This window comes from Phocoena phocoena, chromosome 14, assembly GCF_963924675.1.
Source record: "Phocoena phocoena chromosome 14, mPhoPho1.1, whole genome shotgun sequence".
NCBI classification, from domain to species: Eukaryota; Metazoa; Chordata; class Mammalia; order Artiodactyla; family Phocoenidae; genus Phocoena; species Phocoena phocoena.
The window spans coordinates 45,619,027-45,636,520 of record NC_089232.1 but is presented as its reverse complement, the minus strand read 5'-3'; the positions used below and the strand labels follow the sequence as shown (position 1 = coordinate 45,636,520).

Genomic DNA, 17,494 nt, shown 5'->3' with positions numbered 1-17,494 from the left:
TGAGATAATTCTAAAATAAAAAAGATGACCATATGGCCAGAGAGCCATCATGGAGCATTTTCTCTGATTATCAAAGAGAGATGTTACCTTCTCTCACAAAAAAAACTCATCAACTCAGAAACAGAGTTTAATTGAGGGAACATCTAAGTTTGCCTAGTTAAAAAAAAAAAAGGAGGGGGAGGGGAGCAAACTTCTCTCCAACTACATTTACAACTCCCTGAAGACCACGACTATGATTTTTTACTTCTGGGCATTTCCAAAGTGCTTATAACAAGGCTGTGTTCATTTACATATATACATATATTATAAATATATTTATTTATTTACAACGCTGTATAAACATTTTCTATCAGGACAACAAAGAACATCGATCTCTGGATCTTCTTTTAGTTTGGACCAAAGAACCAACTTAGAAACAAATTTTAGAATTCATAGGTAAGATCTGAAGATTCATCTAGTTCCAAATGAAATAAGAGATTAACTTAAATGCAGATTTTAAAAAATATAATTCTAAAATGGTAAACTTATGGTCCAAGGAAATAAGCAGAAGATCTATAATTCTACCAGTTCCTAATGTTTGTGTTCATGTTAACTTTACATTTACTTTTAACTGTTTCTGTGGCAGCTTGTTTGAGAGTACAACACAGAAAACCTGCTATTTTCACTGGTAATTTTTCTATTCTACCAACAAACTTCCTATAATGTCAAAAATGATTCTAGAAAGCAAGTCATAAAAGGCTGCATAGCTACATGTTTTCTCCAGTTCCCTTCACTCTTCAGAATAGAAGGTTAATTGTAAGACTTTGATAGCTGTCACTTCACTCATTAGAGGAATAGGGTGTGTGGGAATGTGATTTAGTTCATCTAAATAAAGTCTGTTTCAACCCCTCCTTAATAAGGCCTGTGCCATTGGATTTATACTCTTTAGCCAGAAAAGGGTACAATCTCTCTAACCTGTGATATCTGTATAGTGACCATTTGTGATTCTTGTAATCTCTCAAGATGAAGGGAACAATGTTTCTGTTTAAAAATAAAATAAAAGGTTATGGCTAGATGCTACTAGATTATATTTCACTAATTTTTAGAGGGAGTGAATAATCACTAAAAACTTTTCCAATTGTTGGAAATTTCTAATACTAAAGTGACAACAATTCAAAACACTTTTTTTTTTTTTTTTAAATCAAAAGGGATCTACAGAGGGACTAAGTTTTGGGTGGGTTTTCTCGTACCCTATTTCCTCTTAGTAAACGCATGTTAGCCTGAAAAGAAAGCCACAGTGTATCATGTAATGAATGGTTCACAGCCTGGGCTTAGAGTTAGACAGATCTGAATTTGAATACCTGTCCTGCTACTTACTAGTAGCGTGGTATTACAGCCTCATATGTATATAAGAGCTGTTAAAAAAATTAAATAAGATAATGTAAAGAATGCAGTTATCTGGCCCAGAATTAAGCACAATAAATGTTACCTACAATTATTATTTCATATCTGGCCAAAATAAATTATATTTTCAACCTCCTTAAGAATGAAAATTTGTACTCATTTTGCTTTTACATTTATTCTACTGCCTCTGAGAAGCTATTAATTTACATTTAGGAAATTGCATCAAAATAGGAAAGTCCTTCCCCAACTGCCACCCTATTTATCAGGGCAGAAAGTAAGTTCTTGTCCCAGTTCTTGAGCTCTTGTCCCAGTTTCAACAAATGACTCTGTGTGAATTTTCCTCTCTGGGATGCAATTTCCTTATGATGACATTCTTTATGATTGCTTATGTTAATAAAGTATGCCAGATAAATACTTAAGTACTTAAGTATGCCTTAAGTTAATAAATGCCAAATATGTAGCAGAGAAGCCTGAGGAAAGCCAAAAGCCTTAGCCTCCAGTTACTGAGACAGTGGACTTATATAAACCTTGAGGTTTATGATTCCTACCTCCTTAGCCTTACCTAACTGTCAGGACAATATTCACTTCTAAACCAGAGAAATGTACAGAAAATGACAAATTCAAGATGAGAGTAGTGTGGACTGCCCACGGGCAGAACTACGTTCAGCTTCACTTCACAATTCTTGAACTAAAATTTAACTTCAGAGTAATCATATTTGCTTTTTTATAAATGAACTGGGAAACTATAACCCTGGTATATTCTACATACCTCTGCCTCAACCTCCTTGTAACTTAATATATCAGTTTTTTCCTGCTTTTCCTAAATCCAAACAAATCCACCATCAGTTAGTCAAACACTATCCACCGCATATCTAATCTTACAAAATCTAATACTGCTTAGTTAAATCAGCAGTCATTTTTCACAGCCACTTCACACAAAATTAGGTTCAAGATAATTTTACCTGAGGACAGTCTAAATAAATTATAACATCTTCATCACTGATGTAGCATTAACATGGGTTTTTCAATACAATTACTTCAAGAAAAAAGTATGCCTCTATGGCAAGTAAATGTTAAGAAATTGTAATGATTCTGACCACCCATGTAAAGAGTGTGTATAATTGCTACAAGTGATGACAAGCCTGATCAATGTGAACCGAGTGTTTTTTAAACTGGTTTAAAAAGAGCAGTTTCTAGAGAAAGATCATTGTAGCACAACTTTTGAAAGAAGCACTATCAAAGTCATTAATAAAAATTAATAAAATCAACCAATTATTCTCTAATTTCCAAATAAAAATAGAATTTTTAAAAAAGCAAATAGAATGTTCCTCAAATACCATGTTAAAAAAATCACTGCAAATGCCATATTAATAATCATTGTTTATTAACAAAATAACTGTAAACTATTTTAAATTTCAACAGGTTCTCAGACAAATTACTTTCATATTTCATTATCATGTTAAATTCTGTAGCTAAAGATCATTCTTGAGTTGCTGGTAGTAACTTAAGCTTAGAAATGTGGCTACACATATCAAGAAACCCCAACAGAGGTTAAGAACATGTCATTTTCATGTGTTGATGGGGGAACAAAGGATTTAACTGTATCTTAAGGATAAGAGTACCAATTCAAATGGTCCTTTTAGATTTAACAGAGAAAGAAGAAATCAAGAACAAGTACCAGAAAAGGGAAATATCAAATTTCTCCAGAGGCAGATTAATATGAAAAATAGTTTAATACTGTATGATCCACCTTAGAATATATATAAAAGAAAAATAGACATTTAAATGTTTTTAAAATGTAAATGAGTTATCTAGGCCCAAGCTACTCATGATGCAAATATGTAAACCTTTAAAACACCAAACAACCCACAAAAACTGAACTGATAGTAATAAAACTAAATAAATCTCTATATATACACATAGCAATTCAAACATGAATTATCTATGTTCATTTGTAAAAACTGATCCATGCATAATTCCCCCACATTTTGTTAGTAGCAATACCTTTCGTTACCGTGCTGCCTACATTTGTAACCTGTAATATGTTATTCCAATTAAGTGTGTGGGACACTGCTTTATGACATAAAATCATGCCCAAAAGATTCAGATGCTTCTTTTACAAAGTAAACAATAAGCAGCTCTTAAGTTGCTAGTATCAAGTTCACAACTACCTAGGTTTTTTCCAATTTTAATTTTTCTTTTGAATAAAAAAACCCTACAAATTGTTTCTCCAGTAGAAAGTAAAAACAGATGAAAGTAAAAAGGGTCTTTTGCCACTGAGGCAAAAAGACAGAAAGGAGGAGGGAAGGAGGAGAGGAAGCAAAAAAGAAGGAGGAGGGGACAGAGAAGAAAATAGGGGAAAGGAGAAGGAAGTTTAATAATCCTTGCTTCAAACAATGGAATCAGCTTTTAAAATCATGTTGAAATGCATGGCATTCTAAGCAGTGGTTTCAATAAAGACAAACACATAAGGCACATGAGTTTAAGACTTGAAAGACAAACAGTTAACAAATGAAAAAAGCTTTCACGTTTGATTATAAAAATGGTATTCTAAAAATAGTTATGAATACATGCAGTCAGCTGACAAAACTGTTTCAAAATGTCTCAGAATACATTTAAGATGAAAATACTCAAAACAAAATACTAACTCCCAAAGCATGCCATATTAAAGGGCTCCTTAAGGAATTTTCTGAAATAAAATGTTTGTAAAAAGTCACACTTCTATCCCTGGGCTATAAACACTTGCTATACTAGTGTACTAAATAGTATCTTTTTTTTTTTTTTTTTTTTTTTCCAGTACGCGGGCCTCTCACTGCTGTGGCCTCTCCCGTTGCAGAGCCCAGGCTCCGGACGCACAGGCTCAGCAGCCATGGTTCACGGGCCTAGCCGCTCTGCAGCATGTGGGATCTTCCCGGAACGGGGCACGAACCCGTGTCCCCTGCATCGGCAGGCGGACTCCCAACCACCGCGCCACCAGGGAAGCCCCAATAGTATCTTAAGTAGAAAAGTAAATTTTCAAATGTTTTAAATGGTCCCATCTTAGAAATTCACTGGACAGAGACTAGCTGTGAGGAACAAAAAGTGAAAGTACTGTTGTATGGCTCTCCAACTAGTGTCTCTAACACATCAGATTCCTCCAATATTAAAATCAAGGCAAGTGTGATGAAACAGTCCAAAAACCAAAGAATCTGAAAATCTTTCAAAGTTAATTGTTGTAACTATATACAGTGTGACCTGAATGGAAATATGGTACAGATATTCCTTTCAAAAGGAGAGGTAGGGCTTCCGTGGTGGCGCAGTGGTTGAGAGTCCACCTGCCGATGCAGGGGACATGGGTTCGTGCCCCGGTCCAGGAAGATCCCACATGCCGTGGAGCGGCTGGGCCCGTGAGCTGTGGCCGCTGGGCCTGCACGTCCGAAGCCTGTGCTCCTCAGCAGGAGAGGCCACAACAGTGAGAGGCCCGCATACCGCAAAAAAAAAAAAAAAAGGAGAGGTAAAATATGATAATAACAGTAAAAAGATTAAAGCAAATTAGAAAAAATGAATAAATAATTACAATTCTGAAAAACTGCTTTTTTTTTTTTTTTTACCAGAAGAGACATTAAGTTTCAAATTTTGTCCTAGAGTGCTGCCTCTCACTACGAAAGTGCCCCCCCAAAAGTAGTTCCAGATGCCCAGTATTCTTTCTGATCACTTCAAACTGGAACAACACATCATCATTTTTAAAAACAGGATGCATCAACAGAGCTGCACTTCACAATGTGTGCTCCTTTTAGTGGACACACACAGCCCTGTGTGTAAGTGCTCCAAGCCACTAGGTCAATAGAGTTCATCTTCTTGGAGCATCAACTTTAGTCAAGAGATACATATGGAAGAAATTTTTACTTATGAATGCATTACTTAATATGCCTAATAAATATATGAATGTTTAAGATAAAATGTAAAAATTCCAAGAAATTTCTCACACCACACCTCTTAAGAAACATCTTTGGGGAAAGGGAAGGAGGTATTAAATGGACAATCTGAGAAGCACTGGAACAGGAAAAAGAATACTGGTTTGGAAACTAAAAGACCTGGATCTTAAAGAATTAAAAACAGAAAAAAAGAAAGCAAAAAGTGCTGGACCAATGGTAAGAAAACAGGAGAGACTGATTAATGAGGCAGCAAACTTTAACTTGCATGGATGCAGGCTAAGAGGACAGCAAATCCATAAGCCTCTAACCACATGCAGGGCGCATTCTGGAAATGTAAGGGACATTTTTAACTATCACAATTGTGGGGAGGACTCACTGGACCTTTACTGATTAAAAGTCAGGTATATTAGATATCCTGCAATTCATGGAATAGCCAGACTCAACAAAAAATTATTACTTCAAGACTTTCAAATGTCCCAATGCACGGTTATACAGGTTAAAAATTCTTGAACTAAAAGTTAACTGCTTTAAACATTAACTATTTTTCACACAGTTTTAATAGACATCGAATCTCTAGGAATACAACTAACATGTAAATTGAAGGAAGGCTGTACTTTGGCTGAAAATTTTATCTACGGTTATTCATGATTCCTGAAAGAAAAAAAAAATTAACAGCATAATGGCAATTCCAGTTGCCCCACTTGATTTGCCAAAACTAAATCCCTGTGCATGTGTAGTTTTCATACAAATATGTAACTAAGATTGAAGATTGCTTTAACAGTCTTAGAACCAATTGTCACTACACTTGCAATTATCAGATACACAAAGAAAGAGGATGTCAGAGAATTTCATTAATAATTTTGTTGTTAAAATGCTTCATATTTTTCTGGAATGTCATCCTTATTTTGGTAGGACACAAAAGACAATTTATGTTGTGAAAATTACACATTGACATTGTTTATTTTGGCAAAAGTCTGCTGCACAAATTCTCTATGGCTTCCTATATTAATGTTTCTTTTCCTAATTCATCCTTTGCCTATTTCTTTCACATGTGATAATGTTTAAAAATAATGTTTTGTAATACTAAGTAACTACACCATCCCACATAATTACATAAAGAATCATTGTGACACTATGCTATAAATAAGGCCAGCTCACCTGCAACAGTATCTTACTTCTTTTTTTCCCAGGCAGTAGTCCGAAATTAAAGTTATTTCTCTCTCCCTCTCATCGTATTTAAGTAAGTGTGGCCTGTTATTCTGTATCCTAGCACTAGTTTTTATTTCAGTGTCCACTTACAATGCTGCTATGCTGTTTATCTTACATTTTCTTGTACTTCTGATACAGAATGTGTTTTTTTTTTTTTTTTTTTTAAATTTTATTTATTTATTTTTGGCTGTGTTGGGTCTTCGTTTCTGCGCGAGGGCCTTCTCCAGTTGTGTTGAGCGGGGGCCACTCTTCATCGCAGTTCGCGGGCCTCCCACTATCGCGGCCTCTCTTGTTGCGGAGCACAGGCTCCAGACGCGCAGGCCCAGTAGTTGTGGCCCACGGGGCCAATTGCTCCGCGGCATGTGGGAACCTCCCAGACCAGGGCTCGAACCCGTGTCCCCTGCATTAGCAGGCAGACTCCCAACCACTGCGCCACCAGGGAAGCCCCCAGAATGTGTTTTGACCTTTTTACTTTTAAATCCAAACTTACTCATTAAAAGTAGATGCAAAATCTGAATACCATACGGTTTTGTTTTTTAAATATTTATTTATTTATTTTTGGCTGCGTCAGGTCTTGTGGCAAGCGGAATCTTTCATTGTGGTGCACAGGTTTCTCTCTAGTTGTGGCATGTGGGTTCAGTAGTTACGGCGTGCGGGCTTAGTTGCCCCGTGGCATGTGGGATCTTAGCTCCCCGACCAGGAATCAAACCCACGTCCCCTGCACTGAAAGGTGGATTCTTAACCACTGGACCACCAGAGAAGTCTCCTATACTGCGTTTTTTAGTATAATAGTGCATGCATGTTTGAAATATATATTGCTTTATAATAAACTACTTTCCCATTATTTCTTTTACGGTTAAAACATTATTTATTTTTGAGTATAGAAAGGTCATGCTATTTATGAATTTCATTTTGGAATAGTTATCTACAGAATACAAAAGTCTATTAGAGTTAAGAGTCACACTGTAAACCAAGTAAAGATTTCATCAAAGACTTTATGTCTCTTCAAAAGACCAAGAACAGCCAAGGTGAAACTTTTAAGGAAGGTTTCCATAACAGCAAGGATGATGTGAAGCCTCAGGAAATGACATGGTAATTAGTATCAAGATGCAGGGAAGGAACTATAAACAATGATTGACACTAACAGTAATAAGCGTTAACAAAATTTCCTGGAAAACAATGGCATCGCTGAAGAGGAAAGCCATAGATATTTATTAATAACGACATAGTACTTAAAAAAAAAAGTGGCTGCCTTTGCAAAGTTACAGCTGTCAGGGCAGGAAGTGTGACACTTGGTTATAAAGAAGTAAAAGAAATGCTGAAGAAGGAGAAATTACTGAAGGAATAGCTTTCCCTCCCCCATGATTTACCAAAGACTTTCAAAGGCAGTCAAAAAATGAGCCAGGAAAATTTTAGAAAGATAACTGATTTTGAACTCCATTTAAAGGTCCCTGAAATCTATGAAATGGTGATTCTAGTCAAAAGTTCAATGGGCTCAGGACTTCCCTGGTGGCCCAGTGGTTGAGAATCCATCTGCCCATGCAGGGGACACGGGTTCAATCCCTGGTCCAGGAAGATCCCACATGCCGCGGAGCAACTAAGTCTGTGCACCACAACTACTGAGCTTGCGCTCTAGAGCCCGCGAGCCACAACTACTGAGCCTGCATGCTGCAACTACTGAAGCCTGCGCACCTAGAGCCTGTGCTCCAAAACGAGAAGCCACCGCAATGAGAAGCCCGCACACCTCAACAAAGAGTAGCCCCTGCTCACCGCAACTAGAGAAAGCCCGCGCACAGCAACAAAGACCCAACACAGCCCCCCAAAATAATAATAAAATAAAATAAAACAGCTGTAAAAAAAAAAAAAGTTTAATAGGCTCAGATTTTGAGGTCTAGTCAATCCAGTCTGTTCCATGCTCCCTCCGGCAGAAATAACTCAAAAGTAATCTTTCATGTTAAATTTGGGGTTTTCATAATAAATATTAGTAAAAACACACTTGAACATTGCACCATTTAGTTTCATGATGAATTCTGCCACTTTTATGGTTGAAATGGGTTTCCTTGTTTTAACACATGAAATCTTCAAGAAATAAATACCTTCTGACCATGACTGACTGAAATACCTTCTGAGAGTATTTGTGACTACTGTCCAAAAAACAATTAGGGCCTAAGTTCACAATTACCTATAGTATGCTTTTTTTTTTACTCTTTCCATTTACATCATTTCACTCTTTACCTATGACCTAAAAGTCTTTAAAGTCTGCCATCAGCAGTCATTTTCAAAAATATTCACTTACGACTGCTGATTTAAGTGAGGCCTAAGGATTAATCACGGATTAAATGAACTGAACTGGGTAGATATGTAAACATGTCTAGGATTGAGAGAAAAACCACAGAAATAAATGTTCAAAGACTTCATTTATAAAAGAGAAAAAGGAAAATAATACAGGCATATAAAACGGTGTTCTTCAGAAAATGAGTACATATGTATATGAGAAACAACTCTAGATAATAAGAGGAAACAGCTATTAAAAGTTTAAAAAAAGATTTCCTAAAAATAAACCTCAATCACAAATTTAAGAGTACTTTAAGCCAAACACGCTAAGACTGAGAAAATTAAGAGCTAGATCACAACTGGACAAACCCTTGTTAACAGGGAAAAATGACACTTTGCAGTCAAGCCTGAAATCACTATTAATCAAAAAGGACAGATGATTATACTGTACTCTGTAAAGGTTCAGAATAAAATACAAAATGTACGAAAATTAGAGATCTGGAAGAGTCAGGATGTGTGTACAAGAAGCCATAAACAGCCAGAGATTTATAGTCTTTTATGTCTAAACATTACTAGAAAATAACATAAACCAAAGACCGTGCATTTGAATAATTTGTACTATAACACAGTCAATCACTGAAACTGATGCTCCTTTAACTGGGAGTGTGTGTGCTCTGGGATGTGGGTGCCCCCTGGAATACGCAAAGCTCCTCCTCTTGAAGCATTCATTTTACTTGAAGAATTAAAACATATGTGGATACACTATGAAGAACGCCAAATGTACATGACAAAATATTAGATTTCAAACAAAAATCTCTTCTTTTCTTTGGCCAGTATGGTGATGTTAGCTGTTAGAGATATGGTGGTGGGAAATTCTTAAGTGCAGCTTCAGATATAGCTTAAAGAGGGCAATAAATTGTTTTAGGAGTCAAGATACATAAAAATGAGCACATTAAAATGTGTATTTGCTTGCTTATCTCAAGTAACCCAACATTTCTCAATTATGATCAAACCCCTAAGAGTCCCCAAAAGTGCTCCCCAAAAGTACTTTAAATGGAAATACTTACTTAGGAAACCAATTTAATCCCAGGTGCTCTGTCTTGGAATATAATATTCTTTCCACCATGTCATAAAGTGGTCTCCAAGGTAACTCCAAGTCATCTCTTGAAAGAAGTTCCTTTTTCCTAATTAAAGAAAGAGTAAATACATGTGTGTATGCTTGCTCAGGGTGTGTATACTACACAGGGAGAACAGTTGTTAAATGTTGCTGTCATCACAGTAGGTTTTGCTTTTCCCCATCCTCAGCCACTCACTGGCAAAACATGGTAGGAGGAAGAACAATGCACCAGGACTTTTGCTGCTGTCCAAACCTCAAGGGGCACCAGGTAAAAAGAGGCATTAAAATTTGTGCCACCATTATTGTAGATGAGTTTCATACTTTCCCACACTATCTATGGAGTACTTAATGTTTCCTGAATTGTGCTGGGTGCCTGGGATAAGCAAAAGAATAAATGATCCCTGTCTTCACAAGGATATTACAGTCTACATAAGGGAAGGTAATTAGTATAAATGAAACAAACAGACAACATATAGTTCAATATATACTAGAGAAGAGAAGACTTCATGGAGAAAAAGGAATCTTAATTAAAAGGTTAATTAACACATGGGGTTTAAACTTATGATAAAGTTTTCTGCAATCTTTTTCCAAAATGGTAATTTGGGACTTGGTCTTCTTACCAAAGAACACTTAGCTCTCCTCATTCCCTAAAACCTTGAAGAAAAAAAAAAAATCTTAGCAGAAATCACAGGACATTGACTTACTTTAACAAGTTGATTAAGAGACGTGCAAATCCCTGCATCATGCTGATTTCCAGTTTTGGAATTGATACCAGCTCATATAATAATTTGATAAAAAGAACATGATCTTCTTTGCTAAATTTTCTCCCATAAAGTCGAATATATCTGCAAGAGAAAAATTGATACAGCCTTTAAAAATAGATATCGTGATACATTCATGTTCATTGCAGCATTATTCACATAGCCAAAGTGTGGAAGTAACATAAATGCCCACCAACAGACAAATGGATAAAGAAAATGTTTTATATATATATATATATATATATATATATATACACATACACACACACACACATATATACACAATGGAATATTATTCAGCCTTTAAGAAGAAAGCTGTCATATGCTAAAACACAGATGGACCTTGAGGACATTATGCTAAGTGAAATAAGACAATCAAAAAAAGTCAAATCCTGCATGATTCCACTTATATGCAGTATCTAAAGTAATCAAAGTCATAGAAACAGAAAGTACAATGGTGGTTGCCAGGGGCTGGGAAGGCAGACAGGGAGCTATTGTACAATGGGTATAGGGTTTCAGTCATATAAGATGAAAAATTCTAGAGATCTGTTGTATAACAATGTACACACAGTTAGCAATACCATACTGTACACTTAAAAATTGTTAAGAGGGTAAATTTTTTTTTTTTTTTTAAGAGGGTAAATTTAAGAGTTTGCCACAATAAAAAAAAATATGTATTGGTACACTTCAATTTCAAAAGTCTTTGATGTCAAACATTTTATCACACTGCACACTCATCACTGTGCAGGAAAGACTTACTCTATATTTTAATTAAGAGATTACCAAATAAGTACTTTATTGACAAAAAACTTATAATTCAGTTATAATGACTGAATTCACATCAACATTTAATGACCAATTGTAACACTGCTCTTTTATTTTTGCATGGTTTTAACTGGTCTTTGGACACAGTAACCTGAAAAGAATCCCCCTGCACCCTTTCCTTTATTAAACAAGTGCTCATTCAGAATAACAATCTACCTAATGACTTGCTGAAACTACTTAAAAACATCATATCACAACACTATAAAACAGAACAAAAGAGTACAGACATAGAAGTTTACTGTTTTAACCACAAGAATCTTTGATGAACGCTTACTGAGAATCCTGAAACAATACAGCGTTACCTAACTTGTACTATTTGTTTCTAGGCATTAACTCATAACTATAATAAAATTATGTTGCTACCCAAAAAGCACAGTATTTTATCTCAAAATTATATGTTTTCAATTTTTTAACTTTAGGGAATCAATGTAAACAAAAGCGTCAACTATAAGCAATTTAAGGAAAAGGTGTCCCAAAAAGCAAGAATGACTAAGCACGGCATAGTTAAGGATTCAGAAGTAACTAAAACTTAACAAAAACTTACTTAGAACAAATTACCGATACTTAAAATCATAAACTCCTTTGAGGAAGACCATTTTATAGACAAATACATAATTCAACAGAAGACACAGCATTAACATTCCTTATATGATCTTTAGCACTTCCCCAACAGCTAAGATCAAATTAAACGTGCGTTTAACTTCTAAAATTAGAATACCTGTTTTTCTTTTTCCAGAAAATCCTCAATATTCTTGGTCCAATAAGAGCACTCTTTTTTTAATTTTCTCAGGCTGCTGCATATTTATTCAGCTCTTGTCTGTCTGAACTTTCAAGGTATAATCCCATGATTTCACCTTATTACTAGGCGATCGAACAGTATTGGGGCGGGGGTGGGGGCGGTGAGGGGAGACAGCAATGAGACCTGAGATATTGTTTTGCCTCTGTCAGTAATTACCGTGAAAGTTTCTTAACCACCTAGGCCTGGTAAAGGAAATGGGCTAATGAAGACAATACATAGAGACCCTAAGCCCAGGGCTGCCAGAGATACTTCAGGCTGCTGAATGAACATGGTACAGACTCCTGAAGCCTCCCTCAATTTCACTCTAAATTTAGGAGTAAAAGCTAGAATCATTTAAACGCTACTTTCAAGTGAAAACAAACCATACCCCCTAAGAAACAGCACATATTTTAAAGATAAAACAGAAGAGTCCAATGAAACACTTCTTGTTCCCAGTGGCTACCTCAGGCCTTGACAGGGCTCCAAGTGCGCCTGCGGTTATGCACTTACTCTCCCTTGTGGCGTAAAGACTTCTGTGGAAAACTTGAAGAAACACTGCTCTAAGCAACTGAAATAATTTACCTACAGGCCTTTTTACTGTAGTATAAATTGTGTAAACATTAGGGACATAAAATTCATAGAGTCCAAAATTTAATACTATGAAAAGAAGAGACCAACCCAGGGATTCTTAGAGGAGCTAGAAATGCTGACAAAACTAGAGATTTTAGGGGGATTACTCAGAAACCTATTTGCCCTGTCAACAGCAAATAGTTCTTGCCAAGCAGAAAGTGATTCCTGCATCAGCATTTCTCAAAACACAGACCAAGGGCTTCCCTGGTGGCGCAGTGGTTGAGAGTTTGCCTGCCGATGCAGGGGACATGGGTTCGTGCCCCGGTCCAGGAAGATCCCACATGCTGGGGAGCAGCTAGGCCTGTGAACCATGGCCGCTGAGCCTGCGCGTCCGGAGCCTGTGCTCCGCAACAGGAGAGGCCACAACAGTGAGAGGCCCGCGTACCACAAAAAAAAAAAAAAAAAAGACCAAGACTTCTTCTGAAGAACACAAAAAGTACTAAAAGAAGAAAATTAATAACTGGTCTTCATTAAAATCAGGAACTTCTATTCACAATAAAACACCACTGAAAATAAAAAAGCCCAGGCAGATATTTGGAATACATATCACCATCTGACAAAGTACTCTCCCAAACTACTTAAGAACTCCTTCAAATCAATAATAAACACAACCAAATAAACAATGGGCAAAAGACTCAGGAAGGCAGTTCTCAAAAGACAACATCCACATGACTGATAAGCATATGAAAAGATACTCAACATCACTGTTCATCACTAAAATCAAATTAAAACCACAATAGGGGACGGGAACCAAGATGGCGGAGTAGAAGGACGTGCTCTCACTCCCTCTTGTGAGAACACCAGAATCACAACTAGCTGCTGGACAATCATTGACAGGAAGACACTGGAACTCACCAAAAAGGATACCCCACATGCAAAGACAAAGGAGAGGCCACAATGAGACGGTAGGAGGGGCGCAATCACAGTAAAATCAAATCCCATAACTGCTGGGTGGGTGACTCACAGACTGGAGAACACTTATACCACAGAAGTCCACCCACTGGAGTGAAGGTTCTGAGCCCGATGTCAGGCTTCGCAACCTGGGGGTCCAGCAATGGGAGGAGGAATTCCTAGAGAATCAGACTTTGAAGGCTAGTGGAATTTGCCTGCAGGACTTCAGCAGGACTGGGAGAAACAGAGACTCCACTCTTGGAGGGCACACACAAAGCAGTGTGCGCATAAGGACCCAGTAGAAGGAAAAGTGACCCCAGGGGAGACTGAAGCAGACCTACCTGATAGTGTTAGAGGGTCACCTGCAGAAGCAGGGGGTGGCTGTGGCTCACCATGGGGACAAGGACACTGGTAGCAGAAGTTCTGGGAAGTACTCCTTGGCACGAGCCCTCCCAGAGTCTGTCATTAGCTCCACCAAAGAGCCCAGGAAGGCTCCAGTGTTGGGTTCCCTTAGGCCAAACAACCAACAGGGAGGGAACCCAGCCCCACCCATCAGCAGTCAAGCAGATTAAAGTTTTACTGAGCTCTGCCCACCAGAGCAACAGTCAGCTCTACCCACCACCAGTCCCTCCCATCAAGAAACTTACACAAGCCACACAGATAGCCTCATCCACCAGAGGGCAGACAGCAGAGGCAAGAAGAACTACAATCCTGCAGCCTGTGGAACAGAAACCACATTCACAGAAAGATAGACAAGATGAAAAGGCAGAGGGCTATGTACCAGATGAAGGAACAAGATAAAACCCCAGAAAAACAACTAAATGAAGTGGAGATAGGCAACCTTCCAGAAAAACAATTTAGAATAATAATAGTGAAGACAATCCAGGACCTCGGAAAAAGAGTAGAGGCAAAGATGGAGAAGATGCAAGAAACATTTAACAAAGACCTAGAAGAATTAAAGAAGAAACAAACAGAGATGAACAATACAATAACTGAAACGAAAACTACACTAGAAGGAATCAATAGCAGAATAACTGAGGCAGAAGAACGGATAAGTGACCTGGAAGACAGAATGGTGGAATTCATTGCTGTGGAACAGAATAAAAAATAAAGAATGAAAAGAAATGAAGACAGCCTAAGCGACCTCTGGGACAACATTAAATGCAACAACATTGGCATTATAGGGGTCCCAGAAGGAAAAGAGAGAGCGAAAGGACCAGAGAAAATATTTGAAGAGATTATAGTCGAAAACTTTACTAGCATGGGAAAGGAAACAGCCACCAAAGTCCAGGAAGCGCAGAGATTCCCATACAGGATAAACCCAAGGAGAAACATGCCAAGACACATAGTGATCAAATTGGCAAAAATTAAAGACAAAGAAAAATTACTGAAAGCAGCAATGGAAAAATGACAAATAACATACAAGGGAACTCCCATAAGGTTAACAGCTGATTTCTCAGCAGACACACTACAAGCCAGGAGGGAGTGGATTGATATACTTAAAGTGATGAAAGGGAAGAACCTACAACCAAGATTACTCTACCCGGCAAGGACCTCATTCAGATTCAATGGAGAAATCAAGAGCTCTACAGAGAAGCAAAAGCTAAGAGAATTCAGCACCACCAAACCAGCTCTAAAACAAATGCTAAAGGAACCTCTCTAAGTGAGAAACACAAGAGAAGAAAAGGACTTACAAAAACAAACCCAAAACGATTAAGAAAATGGTAATAGGAACATACATACCGATAATTACCTTAAACGTGAATGGATTAAATGCTCCAACCAAAAGACACAGACTCGCTGAATGGATACGAAAGCAAGACCGATATATATGCTGTCTACAAGAGACCCACTTCAGACCTAGGGACACATACAGACTGAAAGTGAGGGGATGAAAAAAGATATTCCATGCAAATGGAAATCAAAAGAAAACTGGAGTAGCAATACTCATATCAGATAAAGTAGACTTTAAAATAAAGAATGTTACAACAGACAAGGAAGGACACTACATAATGATCAAGGGATCAATCCAAGAAGAAGATATAACAATTATAAATATATATGCACCCAACACAGGAGCACCTCAATACATAAGACAACTGCTAACAGCTATAAAAGAGGAGATCAACAGTAACACAATAATAGTGGGGGATTTTAACACCTCACTTACACTAATGGACAGATCATCCAAAATGAAAAGAAAGAAAGAAACAGAAGCTTTAAATGACACAATACACCAGATAGATTTAATTGATATTTATAGGACATTCCACCCAAAAACAGCAGATTACACTTTCTTCTCAAGTGTGCATGGAACATTCTCCAGGATAGATCACATTGTGGGTCACAAACCAAGCCTCAGTAAAGTTAAGAAAACTGAAATCATGTCAAGCATCTTTTCTGACCACAATGCTATGAGATTAGAAATCAATTACAGGGGGAAAAACGTAAAAAGCAACAAACACATGGAGGCTAAACAATATGTTACTAAATAACCAAGAGATCACTGAAGAAATCAAAAAATACCTAGAGAAAAATGACAATGAATACATGATGATCCAAAACCTATCGGATGCAGCAAAAGCAGTTCTAAGAGGGAAGTTTATAGCTATACAAGCCAACCTCAAGAAAAAAGAAACATCTCAAATAAACAACCTAACCTTACACCGAAAGGAACCAGAGAAAGAAGAACAAACAAAACCCAAAGTAAGCAGAAGGAAAGAAATCATAAAGATCAGAGCAGAAATAAATGAAATAGAAACAAAGAAAACAATAGCAAAGATCAATAAAACTAAAAGCTGGTTCTTTGAGAAGATACACAAAATTGATAAACCATTAGCCATACTCATCAAGAAAACAGGGAGAGGACTCAAATCCATAAAATTAGAAATGAAAAAGGAGAAGTTACAACAGACTCTGCAGAAATACAAAGCATCCTAAGAGACTACTACAAGCAACTCTATGCCAATAAAATGGACAACCTAGAAGAAATGGACAAACTCTTAGAAAGGTATAACCTTCCAAGACTGAACCAGAAAGTAATAGAAAATATGAACAGACCAATCACAAGTAATGAAATTGAAACTGTGATTAAAAATCTTCCAACAAACAAAAGTCCAGGACCAGATTGCTTCACAGGTGAATTCTATCAAACTTTTAGAGAAGAGCTAACACCATCCTTCTCAAACTCTTCCAAAAAACTGCAGAGGAAGGAACACTCCCAAAGTCATTCTCTGAGGCCACCATCACCCTGATACCAAAACCAGACAAAGATCCTACAAAAAAAGAAAATTACAGACCAATATCACTGATGAATATAGATGCAAAAATCCTCAACAAAATACTAGCAAACAGAATCCTACAACACATGAAAAGGATCATACACCATGATCAAGTGGGATTTATCCCAGGGATGCAAGGATTCTTCAATATACGCAAATCAATCAATGGGATACACCATATAACAAACTGAAGAATAAAAACCATGTGATCATCTCAACAGATGGAGGAAAAGGTTTTGACAAAATTCAACACCCAATTATGATAAAAAACTCTCCAGAAAGTGGGCATCGAGGGAAACTACCTCAACGTAATAAAGGTAGTATACGACAAACCCAAAGCAAACATCATTCTCAATGGTGAAAAACTGAAAGCATTTCCTCTAAGATCAGGAACAGACAAGGATGTCCACTCTCACCACTATTCTTCAACA

The 17,494-nt window shown here is 37.2% G+C and overlaps 1 protein-coding gene across 1 annotated transcript in view; it reads right to left on the bottom strand.

Moving 5' to 3' along the window:
- Positions 1–17,494, bottom strand: part of PSME4 (proteasome activator subunit 4) — a 101,747-nt gene that overhangs the window by 62,820 nt on the left and 21,433 nt on the right. The window contains exons 2-3 of the mRNA XM_065891554.1: positions 10,602–10,742; positions 9,848–9,964 (exon numbers count right to left, since the gene is read on the bottom strand). Coding sequence (XP_065747626.1) covers positions 9,848–9,964; positions 10,602–10,742 — 258 coding nt within the window. The remainder of the gene's footprint in view (positions 1–9,847; positions 9,965–10,601; positions 10,743–17,494) is intronic.